This window comes from Octodon degus, unplaced genomic scaffold (genome assembly GCF_000260255.1).
Source record: "Octodon degus isolate 3935 unplaced genomic scaffold, OctDeg1.0 scaffold00009, whole genome shotgun sequence".
NCBI classification, from domain to species: Eukaryota; Metazoa; Chordata; class Mammalia; order Rodentia; family Octodontidae; genus Octodon; species Octodon degus.
This window is the reverse complement of record NW_004524585.1, coordinates 21,817,216-21,833,545: the sequence shown is the minus strand read 5'-3', so window position 1 is coordinate 21,833,545 and position 16,330 is coordinate 21,817,216. Positions and strand designations below refer to the sequence as shown.

At 37.3% G+C, this 16,330-nt stretch overlaps 1 protein-coding gene across 15 annotated transcripts in view; it reads left to right on the top strand.

Annotated features, from left to right (window-relative positions):
• Ppip5k2 (diphosphoinositol pentakisphosphate kinase 2) overlaps positions 1–14,771 on the top strand; it is an 84,594-nt gene extending 69,823 nt beyond the window's left edge. For 7 of the 15 annotated variants that reach the window (XM_023708375.1, XM_023708378.1, XM_023708376.1 and 4 more), the window contains 2 exons: positions 6,036–6,152; positions 13,019–14,770. In XM_023708375.1, coding sequence (XP_023564143.1) covers positions 6,036–6,152; positions 13,019–13,131 — 230 coding nt within the window. In that variant the 3' untranslated portion in view covers positions 13,132–14,770. Of the gene's footprint in view, positions 1–6,035; positions 6,153–13,018 lie in introns of all 15 variants that reach the window. The other 8 variants (XM_004625414.2, XM_023708385.1, XM_023708379.1 and 5 more) reach the window with 3 other exon arrangements.
• The last annotated feature ends 1,559 nt before the right edge of the window (positions 14,772–16,330 follow it).

Genomic DNA, 16,330 nt, shown 5'->3' with positions numbered 1-16,330 from the left:
AAGTAGGTGCCTTAGACCACTGAGCCATCTCTCCAGCCCCTGTTATTCTCTTTTCTTTGGATAATTCTAGCAGGTGATTTGTACTGTATCTGCCCTAATAGTGCCCCTGCTCCTCTAAAATACAGTGACGTACCCTTTTCTTCTATGTTTGCAGTTAAGATCAGTTTTGAGTCATTAATTGTAATAGAGAGGTATCTTGATGGGTGTTTTAAAATCCTTCACTTTAGAAATGGCTTTTAAGAGGGAAATTTTGATTTCATACCTTTCATATGAATGTGTCTGACTCTGAGCTTTGAAAATACTTCAAATGAAATAATAGCTATAAAATCAAAGTCTGAAAATTGAAAGTTCTTTCCTTTTTAGTAAAAGTAACCTAATAATAGATGGTACTCCTGCTCCAGAATAGATAACCCAAGGGAATTCTAGTTTACTTATTTTCCCTTATATGTAGTTGATGTTTCATTGCTTTCCTGAGGTGAGCATTGAAATCTTAGAATCTAAAGCAAGATTTTTTTTTTTTTTTTTTTTTTTTTCAGAACCAGGGCTTGAACTCAGGCCCTTGCACTTGCCGGGCAAGCACTTATTCTACTAAGCTAACTCCCCAGCCCCTTAAAGGAAGATTCTAATAAGAAAATAAAGGCTTGTGGCAGATAGCGATGCTGTTTAATTTTAGAAGATTTGTAGTAAGTGACCTGAAGCAACAATAATGATAACTGCTTCATTTGAAAAGAGAATTTTAATGGAGTAGTTAAACCCTTTTATTTAATTGATACATGTTTGTGGTACATAAGTGCATTCATTTTGGGGACTTGGCGCCCCTGTGTGGTCTTTCGCTCATTTCCCGTGCCCTGTCCTCCTCCTCTCTGCCTTCACCTCTTCTGTTTTCCTTCCCCACGCCAGAGAAGTCTGTCTCTAATTCTTAAGATCTTCCTTTTCAGTCTTTATTTACATTTTACTGTTCTCATACAAGTGAAACGTGGTAATTGACTGTCTGCATCTTATTTCACTTTGTGTTACGATCCCAGGTTCCATCCATTTTCCTACAGATGGCTTCGGTTTATTTTTCTTTATGGCTGAGTAATACTCCACGTAAATGTATCACACCTCTTTTGTGCATTGCGCATCTAGACTGCTTGTGTCGTTTGCCAGCTGTGAGTTGCACTGCTGCACATGGGGGCATGCGTGTATCTCTGCCATGTGATATCATTCATTCTTTGGGGAAAGTACCCAAGAGAGGAATGCTGGGTCAAATGGAATTTCAGTTGTTAAGTTTCGTGAGGACTCCCCAAACCATTTTCTCCATATTCTTGTACTAGTTTGTATTCCCACCAACAGTGTGGGATTTTTTTTTTCCCCACTGTCTCCTCACCTCCGTCTGTATTTTGTGTTCTTGATAATAGCCATTTGTACTGGATAGCCATTCTTACTTGATTAAGATAGAATCTTAGGGTCAGCCGAGGAGATAGCTCAGTGGTGTAAGCACCTGCTTGTGAAGCACAAGGTCCTGAGTTTGATCTTCAGTACAAACAAAGAAGAAAAAACCAAAAAAAGGATCTTAGGGTTGTTGTGATTTATTTTTCTGTAATGGCCAAAGATGTTTAATGTACTTTCATGTTCTTCTTGATGGCTCAGTGGAATAAGCGCTTCCCTGGCAAGCATAAGGGCCTGAATTCAATCCCGGTTCCGCCCAAAAAGAGAGAGAGAGACAGAGACAGAGACAGAGACAGAGACAGAGACAGAGAGAGGTATATTCATTTCATTTCCCCTATGTTTTGATTTGGGCATTTGTTTTAGGAGGATATAGTTTTGTTTTGTTGTGTTTGTTCTTTATATAGTATATATATCAGCCCTCATACGTGTTTTGTTTTGTTTTGTTTTGATTTTTTGGCCCTGGAATTGAACTCAGGACCTTGCACTTCCGGGCAGGCACTGCACTGCTGAACTGTATACTTCTGGCCCTTGTTTTCATTCTAAAACAGGATCTTGCTATGTAGTTCAGGTTGGCCTTGGACTCACTGGGTAGCCCAGTTTGGTTTCAAACTTGCAGTTTAGTTTCAAGCTTCCTGTCTCAGCCTCCCAAGTGCTAGGATTACAGGCTTGCATCACCACACCTGGACAGGAGTCCTCTGTTTTAAAAGTAGCTAGCAAAAATAAAATTCCCATTCTGAAGGTTGCATCTATTGTTTATCTTGCTCTGCAGAAGCTTTTTTAATTTTTTAGCATTAATTCTTGTGCTTTTGGAGTTCTTTCACAGTTGATTCCAGGGTACTATTTCAGGGCAGCTTATTTTTGTATGTAGTTTATATGATTTTTTTTTGTTGTTGCAGTTTTTCTGTTTAGTTTCTCCAAATGGATGGATGGATACAAATTATCCACAGATTCAAATTATATCCCAATCCCTTTAACTCTTAAAATGTCATATCAATAGGTTGTTAAAAGAACTAAATGAGAAAGTAAGTTATTTCATGGAGTTCATTCAGTTGTATGAGCTTTAAAGATAATCTAGGTTGGTGTTCTTTAAACTGTATTCCCAGAGCTTTGGAAATCCATGACGAAGAAAAGGGTGGGAAATGGCCGGGCTTCATGTGTTCTGTGGCCACGCCATCCAGGGTGTCTACTGTAGTCCATTCTATTTAAGATTTCGTTTGAGAAGAGTTGACTCTTTGGGGTGGAGTGTGGAATAAAACATAGTTAAGGGCAATCAATTCAGTTACGGTTAAACAAAACTAAGATCTAGGTCTTCTAAGATTTTTGGGTTTCTTCCTTTTTGAATATTAAAATACAGTATCAATGCAAAATAATTATCTGAATGTTACATTTTAGTATATTAATACTGTTTACATAAAATTCTCTGAGTTGCCAAGCAAGCAGCTTCATATACCTGGAAATACAGTGTTTTTTGTGGTGTTTATAAAAAACAAGAAAATATTGTTAATCCTTTGGTGTTCAAAAAGACTTTTTAGTGACCTAGGAAATTCATAAAACTTGCAAAATTTTATAGTAACTAAAAGCTAAATTATAATGGGTCAGTGACAATATCAGATTTAAGTGAAAGGAATAGGAATATGAACTAAGATTGTGAGTGATGGAAGTTGAAGTGTGCGAGCAAGGAGTCATGCCATGTTTCATATGATGTCTGAGGAAGTTTTTTTTTTAATCACGAGTATCATTTTTGTTAGTAACTGCTTGACCTCTGGCGGAGACATCTCTGTTCCTTCAGTGTAGGTGTCAACAGCTGAAGGCACATTTTACCATAACTGGCCTACATCTTTTTTTTTTTTTTTTTTTTTTTTTAAGAGAGTACAAATTTCATTTAACAAAGTAATAGGAATTTCACAATGTTTATTATAATACATAGTGTTGTCTTCCAACCAGTTATTTACATTGCCAGATATATACAAGTAAAATTGGAAAAAGAAAAAAGTAATAAGAAATTAATGAAACAAAATGAAAAAAATGAAACATATTAAAGCATTAATTAGGGACACCATGCCTTTCACAGTAACATAGAAAAAAGGAAATACTTAGGAATTCATCTCACAAAGGACGTAGAAGATTTATACAGTGAAAATGATGGAACTCTGAGAAAAGAAATTGAAGAGGATTTGAGAAAATGGAAAAGTATTCCATGCACCTGGATAGGAAGAACCAACATTGTGAAGATGGCCATACTCCCGAAATTACTATACAGATTTAATGCAATCCCAATTAAAATACCATTAGTATACTTCACAGAGCTAGAGAAAACTTTCCTAAAATTCATTTAGAATCAGAAGAGACCCAGAATATGAGAAGCAAACCTGGGAAACAAAGGAAAGGCAGGAGGTATCACAATCCCTACCTGAAATTATACTGTAAAGCTACTGTGATAAAATCAGCACCGCACTGGCATAGAGACAGACCTGAGGATCAGTGGAACAGATTAGAAGATGCAGAAACAACTACAAACACACTCAGGCACCTTATCTTTGATAAAGGGGCCAAATAGGCTCACTGGAATAAAGATAGCCTCTTTAATAAATTGAGCTGATGGGTCCAGGGAGATAAATAAGTGCTTCCCTGGCAAGCGCAAGGGCAGGGAGTTCAATCCCCAGTTCCGCAAAAAATAAATAAATAAATTGTGCTGAAAAAACTGTCTTTCCACATGCCAAAGGCTAAAACTAGACCCATGTCTATCACCATACACAAAGCTATAGTCAAAATGGACCAAAGATTTAAATATTAAAATAGAAACACTAAATCTTGAGGAAAATGTAGGCAGAAATCTTAAAGACGTAGGCATAAATAGAGAGTTCATGAACAAAAACCAAACTGCATGGGAAATACTTCAGAGAATCAACAACAGGGATCTCATCTATTTGAAGTTTCTGAACTACAAAGCAAATCTCCAATAGAGTAAAAAGAAAACCCATGAATTGGGGAGAAATTATAGCTGACTGTCGCTCAAACAAAGGCCTTCTATCTAGAACATATAAAGAATTTTAAAAAACTCAGGCCTTCCCCAGATTCAAAGACCCACCCAATCCAAAAATGGGCATCTGAGATGTATATACACTTCTCAGAGGAAAAAATGCAAATGGCATGTAAATATATTTTTAAAAGCTCAACATCATCGGTCATTCAAGAAATGAAAACTAAAACAACACTGACATTCCATCTCACCCCAGAAACAATGGCTAATATCAAGAAGTCAGTCAATAAATGCTGAAACACTGGAGAAAAAAGAACCTTTCTGCACTGTTAGTGGGAGTGCAGACTGGTGCAACCACTATGGAAATCAGCGTGGAGATTCCTTCAACAGCTAGGATTGAGATCCCATTCAAGCCAGCTCTTCCCGTCTTGGGTATTTTTCCAGAAGAACTGCAAATCTCATACCACCGCGCTACATGTGCGCCCAAGTTTACGGCAGCACAATTTGTTAGAGCTAAATCCTGGAAACAACCCCGATGTCCATTAACTGAATAGTGGATAAGGAAGATGTCATATTTTGAAACAGTGAAGTATTATTCAGCTACAAAACAGGATAAATTTGGGTCTTTTGTCAGTAAGTGGATGCAACTAGAGAACATACTCTTAAGTGAAATAAATCAAAATTGCATGTGCAGACATCATATTATCTCCTTAGTTTGAGAACCTGAAAGAGAAAAGTGAAATCTGATGGGTACAATAGACCCTAGTAGAGGAGAATGAACTTACTCAAAAGGAAAGAGCTAATGAGTTGAGAAGGACAGGAGAGGGAGTGGAGGAAAAAGATTTATGATTTATGTATGTAGCAGGATGGTTTGGACAACTGGCCCACATCTTGATTTTCCAAAGCCTACTGGTTTTGCTGTCAGGGCCTCCCGAGGTGCTAGTCCAGTGTTGTAATCCTTTATCTCCCTTTGTTTAGAGCACAGTGGCTCACGCAATGGTTCCCCTTCTACGCACCTCCCCTCTTGCACCCACCCCTCCTGAGGACTCCATCCTTTTCCTGTCAGCTCCTCAGTTTCCCTGCCTCCATAAGGAAGTGGAGCTGTGGGAGGAGGAAGAGCTTTAAAGTTCCGGCCTTTCATGACCGTAAAGCTCAGCAGGGTCATACAGGAATGTATCTGACTTGCATCACCACTTATAGCCCGGTTAGTTTATTCTTACACATGAGTTTAGTAAGCTGTTCTGTTTGTCGATGAATCATCCCTGAGTCTCTGATTCCTGTGAGGACTCCTGGGTTAAAAATGACTGACTCTATACCATCAGCTTTGTGTCATCTATTTCTTATTAGAAAGAAACAGGCTGAAACAGCCTGTTTCTCTATTCTTACTTGGATTCCTCTGTTGTATAGTGTTAAAATGCTATGGCATACAATATAAACACAGTATCTGCTTGGATAAGACCAAGAGAAAACTACCTTTTCATAAGAAAGATGGTTTTGCTGAATTTACTATGCACACCTTGCCTTCTCTGATTCCTAATAGTGTTACAAGATTTTAGAGTTCAGTAAATTATGGCGTAAGATATTTTCTGTGTTAACATACAATTATCATGATTGTCTGTTTCAGCCTCACGCTCCAGTCCAATGATGAGAAGAAAGGTGTCTTTAAACACTTATACACCTGCAAAGATCCTCCCAACACCACCTGCTACCTTAAAGAGCACGAAAGCAAGCAGCAAGCCAGGTTAGGAATGTGTCCGAGTTTGTGGATTCTGCACAGCAGTTAGAGAAGTGATAATAATTTACTTTTAAATGTGAAATCTCCTTTTCAGTAGGACCACTGTGCTTTGTAGTACTTTTTAAAGTTATAATCCTAAGAGTTCAAAATGCATTATGGTAGCCTACTTGCACACGTTTGTCTCCATTGTTTCCCTTCCCTTTGCCATTTTTATTGGTTGCTTCCCCTTCCCTTTCCATCTACATATCAAATAAAATTACAGCAATATAGTTTTTTTTTCCATAATTTTGTTGAGAAACAAATAGCAATGAGACAGTTTCAAACCAAATTGGTAGGACAGTTTCAATAATTAACACATTGCATACATTCTTCCTAGTGGTTAATTGCTGTACAAGATGCGGACTTGATATCCTATTTACAAACACCATTAGAACAAATCCCTCTATTCTTTAAGAGAATGTAACTATATATCTATCCTAACCACTTTAAATACACAGATACAAAATGGACATTCATCTGTATTCCCTTTTTGTTAAGTTTCGTTATTTGAATATTATAGGTGTGTAAACTCAGCAAAATATTCTAAAAGAGTTCAGTAGTCCATAATAGTATTGGGTCTTCCACTTCACTGACAATGTCAGAAATTGTTGACCCGAGTCCCCTACAGCTCAACATAACCGCATGGCTTTACTTCTTATACTTCGTTTTTATACTTTTCTGCTGGATGGTTAAGACCAAGGTAAAGCAGGACCTATGCAACAAGAGTTGTAGCTTTTGGGTCTGATAAGGTCAGTGAAATCCCCTCAGGATTTATCCTGAGATCCTGTCCCTCAGATTGTAGAACCTTTGTCAGTGTCAGCCATGTGGATGAGTCAAGTAATATAGTTTAATAAAGTACTTTATACTCAGACTTTTCCCCAGATTGGTTTATGGTCCCTCCTTTTTGTATTCTATGAGCTTTCGGCACTGTTGCGCATTTAGTTCTTTTATGACGTAACGTATTTTTGTTTCTCCCTTCTTCTTAGTCTGATGATCTGACTACCAAATCCAGCTATCTTCTATCACCATTTTCTGTTTTTAACTTGGTAGCACATTTGATCATGGTGGCACTGTTTCGTACTTGCTCTTACCTTCACTTCTTTCTTGTTTTTTGCCCAATTTCTCTGTTCTTTCTATGCTCTTGTTTGATGATCCTTCTATTTATTTTCCTATCTCATATACAGACATGCTCTTTTCATTTTTCTTACCCTAGATTTTTTCCTCAGAGCACTTTATATATGGCTAATGCCTTTACTGCAGCCTCATTGGGCGTATCTTCATTCTTTTCCGCCTTTCTCTGTCTTCAGATACTCTTTTAATTAGGAGTTGGTGCTTGCGAGTCAGTCAGCAGGTCAACCATTAACATCTAATCTGTGCTCCTGGTTAGCTATATGACCTTGGGTTCTTTAACTTAATCCTTAGTCCCACAGTCGTTAAATCAGGGCAATAATTCCTCCTTTATAAAGTTGTCAGAGATTAACACAATAACGTATATAGTCCTTGGCATACATTGTAAAAATCACTAAATGGTAGCTTCTGTTGTTTGATTGTAGCTAGACTTTTCAGCCTAAATAAATCTTCTTAACACTCATGCTGTATTTTTACCCTAAAATTCTTGGTTCACTCTCATCCTTCCAGATCTAACACAACCACATCCTTGATAATCTACTTTTTGTATTATCAAAACAAAAATTTCAGTGATACTCTATAAGTTATTTGTTCTAATATACTCACTTGTTCTGATATACCTGATTATAGCTCAATTGGATGATCGGGCATGATAAGTCAGGGTCAGTATCTAACTCCTCAGGATACGATGCCATAGAATTAAAGATGCTGAAAATCTTAAATTTAACTTTGATGCATTCCATATGCAACACAAGACTTAACATTTGTGTAGTTCCTTTCACTACAGAAGGTAATACCATTCTTATGTCCATTATTGATAAGAAAGCGGTAGAAAAGTTATGATTTGTCCCAATCCACATAGTAGTTAGTTAAATTTCAATGTGTTTTGAATCATAGTACATTGAATGTTTTTTGAATCACAGTGCATTGTTGTTCTGTTTATTAAATATAACATTTATTTAGTAAATGAAATATAAATATTCATTTCATTATAAACATTTTAAGTAGTGCAGTTGATGAGGTTTCTTATGTATTATATTTGACTTTTCAAATGTTAAGCCAACCTTGCAGTCCTGAAATGAACTGAACATGCTAGTGACATGTTATGCCCCAAAATTGCCACAAAAATGGACTAGATGCAATTCAGTTTTTAGGGTTTTATATCTGCATTTGTAGAGGAATTGATCTCTAGTTTTTTCTTTTTGTGAGGTCCTTTTAAAGTTTTGTTATCAGGATTATGCCATCTTTATGAAACAATTTGTGAAGTATTTTCTTCTGTTGTATTTTCTGAACAAATTTTTATAGATTGTTGTTTCTTTAAATGTTTGCTAACACCATATCCCTTTTATGACTGTTTTGGTGACTTTTATTTTTGAAGGAATTTGTACTTTTTGTCTGTGAACTGTGTTGTTTCTTTATGATCAAATCAATGAATGCAGGAATAACCTCTGTTTCTCTTGATACTAATACTTTATGTTCTGCATTTGGTCATTTTACTAGGTATTTATTGACTTTTTTTTTTTAAATTTTTTTTATTTATGTGGGGGGGGCAGCTCAGCCCACCAGGGGGCGGGGCGGGCTGGCACGTGGTGCTGGGGGATTGAACTGCGGTCCCTGTGCTTTGCTAAGCTTGTTCTAAGTAGGTGCGTTAGATCACTGAGCCATCTCACCAGCCCCTGACTTTATATTTATTGGAGGTGTTCTTTTGGTCTGTTTTAAGCTTAAGTAATTTTGGTCTTTTAATTTTCTTCTGTCTAGTTTGGGTTTATTATTTTATTTATTTATTTATTTATTTATTTAATGTATTTGGGTGTTACAGGGTCTCACTGCATGCAGCTCGGACTCAGTGATCCTCCTGTTTTCAGCCTCCCCAGTGCCCTGACTCTGGCCCGTTCAGCCTGTCCTGGGGGCAGGGCTTGTGTGGCACGTGCTTGCCTAAGCAAGGGCTTTAGTCTGCTGTGCTATCTCACCAGCCCCCTAGTTTGGGTTTATTCTGATCCTGTACTGACAGATTTTTAGGTCATTGGTTGGTAAATATTTCTTCTCTTGTTTTATAGACATTTAAAACTGTATTTCTCCCTGAGAACTTAAATGGCATCACACAAAAGTTATTTTGTGATATTTGAATTATCACTTAGTTAAAAATATTTATTAACTTATGATTATTATTATTATTGGGTGGTTTTTTGTTTTTGTTTTTGTTTTTTTTTCCAGTACCAGGGATTGAACTCAGGACCTTGCACTTGCTAGGCAGGAGCTTATTCTATTGAACTATCTCCCGGGCTCCTTATTAACTTATTATTGCTTCATTGATTTAAAAAGTTTTAAGAAGAGTATTACTGGGCTGGCAAGACAGCTCAGCGGACTAAGCACCTGCTTAGGCAAGTACAGGAATCAGGGTTCAGTCCTTGGCACCACATGCCACCCCTGCCCTGGGCATGCTGAGTGGGCCACAGAGACTAGGTGTGGTGGTGCAAGCCTCTAATCTCAGCACTGGGGAAGCTGAGAACAGGAGGATCAACCCGAGCTGCACAGTGAGACCCTGTACCAGACATACGAAAAAAAAAATTTTAAAAGCACACACTGTTTCAGACTTTTAAGTGTGAGCCTCCTTTTAGGGCTAAATACTTAGATTAACTTGACTGTTAAAATGCACTTAAGAATAGCTGTTCTGCAGTGGGTCATTGTATTATTCATTGCCTCAAGATTGTTAATAACGTTCAGATCTTCTCCCTTGATGGGTCATAGCAACAGGAACACGGTCTGTCTGGGTAATTTAGCAGGTACTGTAAGAGCAGTCTCCATTCAATATTGTGTAGTTTTTCTTTAAATTTGGTTACGTTTTCCTTGTGTGTTTCAGAGGTCTCCTATTAGGTATACAAATATGTGATTGTTAGCACATCCTAATGTCTTAATTTATTGTCATGAAATTTCTTTCTTTGATTTCCAATAATATTTTACCTTGAAGCTTATTTTAAGAGGTGTTTATAACTAGTCCAAATTAATGAAACAGTACTGTCTAGATGATCTATTTTTGTAGACAACATACCTTTAACATTTTAAATAGTCATGCTAATAACATCTGCCTTATAGTTAAAATGTATATAGGCCTTTTTAACATTTAATGCAATTATTGATGTCTTCCCTTTTGTTATATTTTCTATTTATTTGTTATAGATATTATTCCTTTCTTCTTTCCTGATCTATTTTATCTTCAATATGTTTTAGAATTTCATTTTAGTCTATCTTTTGGCTTCCTGCCATATGCAGTGCTACCTTGGATCACAAACTTAATTTGTTCAGCAATTTTGGAAAAGGTGGCCACTTCTGTGTTTCTGTGGGAAAGATGGCTGCAGTCATTTATGACCCAAAGCAGAGTTTGCAAACAAAAACAAAATCTTTCTAAATGATTTTGTGTGAAACCAAAAACATTTGTGAATCAGAGTAGCACTATATTTTTACATTATTATTTTTTTGGTGGTTCTAAATATATATTTTTAACATCTCACAGTCTACCTTAGAGTTAATAGATTGCCTTAGAAAGATAACTGTGTAAGTTCGTTTCCTTCTCCTTCCATCCTGTACATGTAGTAACCCATGTGTGTATGTGACCTTCACATATACTATGCATACTCTGATCTCATGTTGTGATGTTTTGCTTATATAGTCCCACTTACATGAAAGAAGTTGAGAGAAGAAAAATTCTTATATTGCTCTACATACTTACCATTTTTGATGCCCACGTTTCCTTCCTTCCTTCCCTCCCTCCCTCCCTCCCTCCATCCCTTCCTCCCTCCTTCCTTCCTTCCTTCCTTCCTTCCTTCCTTCCTTCCTTCCTTCCTTCCTTCCGTGAGGTCTCTGTTTCTGTCTGCTGTCATTTGCCTTCAGCCTGAAGCTCTTTAGCATTTTTCACACAGCAGGCCTATGGGCAGTATGTTCTATTCATATTTTCTTGCTGAATAATATCTTTACTCTAAATCCTTATAAGGTAATTTTGTTGGATAGAGAAACCTTTTCTTTTCACCGCTTTGAAGATGCGGTCCATTGTCTTCTGGTTCCCACTGATTCCAATGAGAAGTCTTTGTTTGAACTTTTCCTGTTAAGGCAGTTGTCTGTGTTTCTATGCATGCTTTCCGTGCTTTATTTTTGGCACTGGTTTCTAGCCATTTGTAGAATGCTTAGGTCTTTCTTTGTCCTATTTTCTGTCTTGTTTTCTTTTGTATAATCTTAGTGTTTCTTTTACCTGTCCTGCTCATCTTGCTATTAAATCCTGCTAGTTTTTATTTCGGATAGTCCATTTATTCTTTAGCTTAAAATAGTCTATTTGATCTTTCTTTAGGGTTTGTTTTTTTTTTTTTGAGACTTCTACGTTTTTATTCATTATATTTTCCTTAACCCTAGAATATAGTTGAAGTTACTGTTTTAAAAAACTTATCTATTAATAACTCCCCTCAGGATTAGTCTCTGTCATTTTATCTGTTGTTGTCCAGAAAGCTGTTTTCTTATTTCTTAGCATATTGAATAATTTTGGTTTACATTCTAGACATTGTAACTGATAAGCTGTAGGAGCTTTGGATTCTGTTATTCACGTACATTCCTCCCAAGAATGTTGGTTATTTGTTTTTAAAGCCAAGATTTAGTAGTAACTCAGCTCACTCCTGTGGCAAAGCTGCCCCTTGGGGCAATGGACAGCACAAATCTCAGTTCATTTCTCAGCTTTATCTGTTCTGCTTGGCTAGGCTCTGCTCATGCCCTAGGGATCAAGGCTTACTGACTAAATTGCAGCCTCTCCCTTTCTAAGGATTTTCTTTCCTCACTTTCTATCTCCTGTATTCACTGTCTGCCCCAAATCTTGTCGTATGGATTTCCATGCTAGTAGGCTTGGCTTTTACGTTGTAATTTTAACCATTTTACAGGTTGCCAAGTGGGGCCTCTTATTAAGCTAAAAGTTATTAAAAGGGAAATTCATGCCATGTTATTCCTTTCTTACAAGTGTTGGTTATTCTCTAGTAACTGTGAATTGTTTCACCCTTCAGTGTGTTTAGGTAATTGTTCTTTGTATTTTGTGCAGCATGTACTTGTTTTCTGCAGAATTTTGTTCAGACAGGAATATATCCATCCATAGTAAGAGGAATATAACTCCGCCCAGAAATGCTTTTTATAATGTATAATGTAAGTCCTTAGTGTTTATTCACATACAGAACAATGAGTCTTAAGAATGCTTCTAGTTTTCTAACTTTGTTGCTTTTTAGATAGCAATGAGAGAGAAGATATAAGAAAAAATAGATGTTTATACAGAAAATGAACAAGGCTTAAGCCTGTTAGGTTTAGTTCCTGTAAGATATCTATAGAGTTCCAGTAAGCAGTTGGATATACAGATCTTGAGCTTAGGGAAAAGACCTAGGCCACAAGTATAACTTTCAAAGCCGTTTGCATAGTGGATAGTAGTGACAAGTGTAGATTACTTTTCCAGAAAGAATAAAGAAGGAAATGAGAGATTTATTTTTGTGAATACAACATTGTCATCATTTTTCTGTTTATGTTCAATTGTAAAAAGTTAAAAGTGGTGTATTCAATGCTTATGTTTAATTTACATCGCAATTGTAACAAGAACAACTCCATCACTCAGCAGTATCATTTGACTTGGGGCTGCCTGTGTAAATCTAAGCAAGTGGGTGTTTCTTTCTTTTCCTTCTTCTGCATAGCTGCTGGTGGACCTTCTAGTGCAGTTGCTTCTAATACCTCATCTCGAAGAAAGAGTATCCCTAGCAAGACAGAAGTACAGGACCACAAAAAAACTGCTGGGAAAAAGAAATAACCAAGTCTTCTTAGCAGAAACTGGAACTTCTTATACTTAGGAAAATCAGTAGAAAAAGATGTAAACTTGGCTGCAAACTGTCAGAGCAAGTGATTTATGTTTCTCCCTAGACATCCCTGTTCATGTAAAAATGTTTTTAAGTCTAGAGAAATTTTTGCTTATATTCATGTAAGGAACTTTGTCATGATCTGGAAATGTTTAAAATAATGTTATTGCATTCTGTGAGTAGCAGAGTTTGTGGTAAAGGTCCGTGCTTTGTTGGTATGATGTTTACCATGAATCAGTAGTAAGGAAAAAGAGCATAAGAGTCTCGCTGGCCTGTACCAAAGTTCAGAGTCTGGTGACGTGGACCCTGCGCGCACTCATGTTTTCATGAGATTGTGTCTGAACTGTAAGAACCTGTAGCTTAGGTTGAAATCTGACTGGTGAGATTACATATGGGGGACTATTTAAACAGTATATTTCCAAAGAAATCTCACTGACCACTTACATTAGAAGATTTGTCTTAATCATTAGAGCGACATATGTGCTGCAATATCTAATAACTGGAGGATCAGCACATGGATTATTTTTTCAGTCTGTGCTTTGAATTTTTTTATTGTACATTATTTAAAATATTGCATATACATTTGGGAGAACTATACCTTTATGCACATAAATTTGTATATTAATTTGTAGAAAATATTTTCTTTATATATTTCCTTACCACAGGCGGTGCTTTGTTCAAGAAACTTTTGTTTGCAATATGGCCAGAAAGGTACCTTTGGAGTTTCTTTCTAAGACATATATCTGACAAGTTTATACATTCTTACATTTATTTTCAGAGTCTTTTTTAGCTCTAAGGGGAACTCGGCTAAAAAACCAGAAATCAGCAATGTTAAGCTGAATTCTCTTACCTTAGGAGGTACTGTGTACACTGTTTCTGTTCTGTGTCCCATCTGCCAGTCGATCTTACTGAGAAAGCTGAAAGTGAGCATCTGAAAGAAGAAATGCTCCCTACAAAAGATTAGATTTTGAGTGGAAGTTGAGAGTAGAGTATTGTGTTCATCTGTGCTGTAAAACAGTCATCATCCTTGGTGCTTTTTCCCCAGTGCGCAAATAATTGTGAACCGTTGGAAATTATTGAAACTACAAAGCAAGCAGTGCCACACACGAAGAATTCCATGCATTGCAGGCTACATGATTCAAATTGGTAACACGTTAGCTTGAAGCTTTTGTTTAAAAAATTACTAGATCCTCATTATATGGATACATGCAATTGTTATAATTCTTCAAAGAGGCTCTTCTAGTATTAAATCATCACATGTAAACTGACTCTTAGAAAATAAGCTATGACATAGTAGTGGTTTTAAAAGGTACCAGATGCAAAAGTCACAAAAATGTACAATTAAATAAATTCTTACGTTTCACTTGAATGTATACTGTATAAAGGTGTGTCTTGTAAGCCGTTGAATGTACCTGCGTTTTCTGTATGTGAAAATGTGGTTAGTGTGCTCATTATGGGGCTGAGACAACTCCTTGTTTTTTAAGTGACTCTGAATAAAATACTTCTTTCCAGAATCAGTGATTTAAATGAGAAGTTATTTTTATTTCTTTCCATTTAGCTTGAAACTAGAAAGCTAGTCCAAATATGCCTGGGGGGGGGGGGGGGTGGAGGGGCAGAGCGACACCGAGTTAAGCACCACGGCCCTGAAGCTCATGATCCTGGAGGAACCAGAGTCTGATACTAAAGGGAGCAGAGTGACTGACGATGTGGCTGCGCACTGCGCTTTGTTGTATCATCCATGTGTCCTTTCTCGTGGCTGGGACACAATACCTGACACCCCTTTTTTTCAAGTGTTATTGTTCACATTGCATGATGATTGTTTCTGTGGAGACTTGGAACCTGTGCATAACACATCTGTCCTAATTCATCTCCACCACTATTTTTTTTCTCACTCCCCTTCCGTTTTATAAAAAAGTTTTATCTTATTTCTTAGTATCTTTTATTTTGCTCTTTGTTTATATTTTGGGTTTCTCATGTAAGAGAAACCATGCAATGTTTAAGCTCATGTGTCTGATTTATTTCACAGAGCTCAGAGTATGGCCTCAGAGCTTGTTATAGTGTGTGTCTCATTGTCCCCCCCCCAAAGCCTCCTGCAGTCACGGGGTGGCTTCTGGAGTTTGTGACTGATTCTTGATCCTATTCTGGGATTGTGGCCGTGAGTGCCCTGGGGCAGATACTCTGCCTTACAATGTGTGGAGGGGAGAGAGGCCAGCTGGCTGCCTGAGCTACTGCCACTCCTTTTGCTCTCTTGTTCTTTGCCGCCGCCACCACCACTGTGAACAGCTGCTCTCTCTGCCACGTGCCACTCAGTTGGAGACAACTGATCATGGACCGAAACCTCCACTGACTGAGCTAAATAAACCTGTCCTTCCTTCCTTCATTTTGAGTGTTGGTAAGACAGGAGAGAAACAATGTAAGGGTGTCGACCAAGGAAAGCTGCTTATGTCGTGGCAGCCAGGATGAGGGCACAGAGGGAGCCCCTGGGGGAGGAGACTGTTCCAGGCCATGCCTCCAGTAGCCCACCTCTAACTAGGCTCCACCTCCTACCAGGAATTAGCTGTGAACTCTTCAGTAGCCTAAGCCACTGATAAATATAGTGTCACTAGGACCCAGTCACCTTCCAGGTGCATAAAGCTTTTGGAGGACACCCAAGATCCAAGCATTGTGTTCGCTATAGTTTGTTCCATTTGTGGCTTCTTAGCTGTAAGTTTGAATTAAATATTTAATTTAAATTCTGTTGAACTAATATATAAATTTAATCTATCAAAATTCCAACAGCATTACTCAAATAAATTTAAAAACATATAGGCAGTTTTTGTTATATATATGAAACATTAGATTTCCCCCCAAAAAAAGACCCAATTGAAAATAGACAACTAAAAGAACAAACACTTCTCAGAAGTAGAAGTTGCCGGTAAATGTGGTGCTATCTCAGTTAATGAACTTAATTCCTTCCATTCTGGGGAAGGTCTATTTTGCAAATGGGAGCAAAATTTTGTCAAACACTTAAGTTCATAAACAAGCATTTGTAAACCAAGGTGTTGCTGTACTTGAAAATTTGTTCGGTACCTCTGGCCATTAGAGAAATGCAAAATGAACTCTGAGATTCAGTCTTGCTCCAGGAAGAATGGCTATCATCAAGAAATCAAAAGT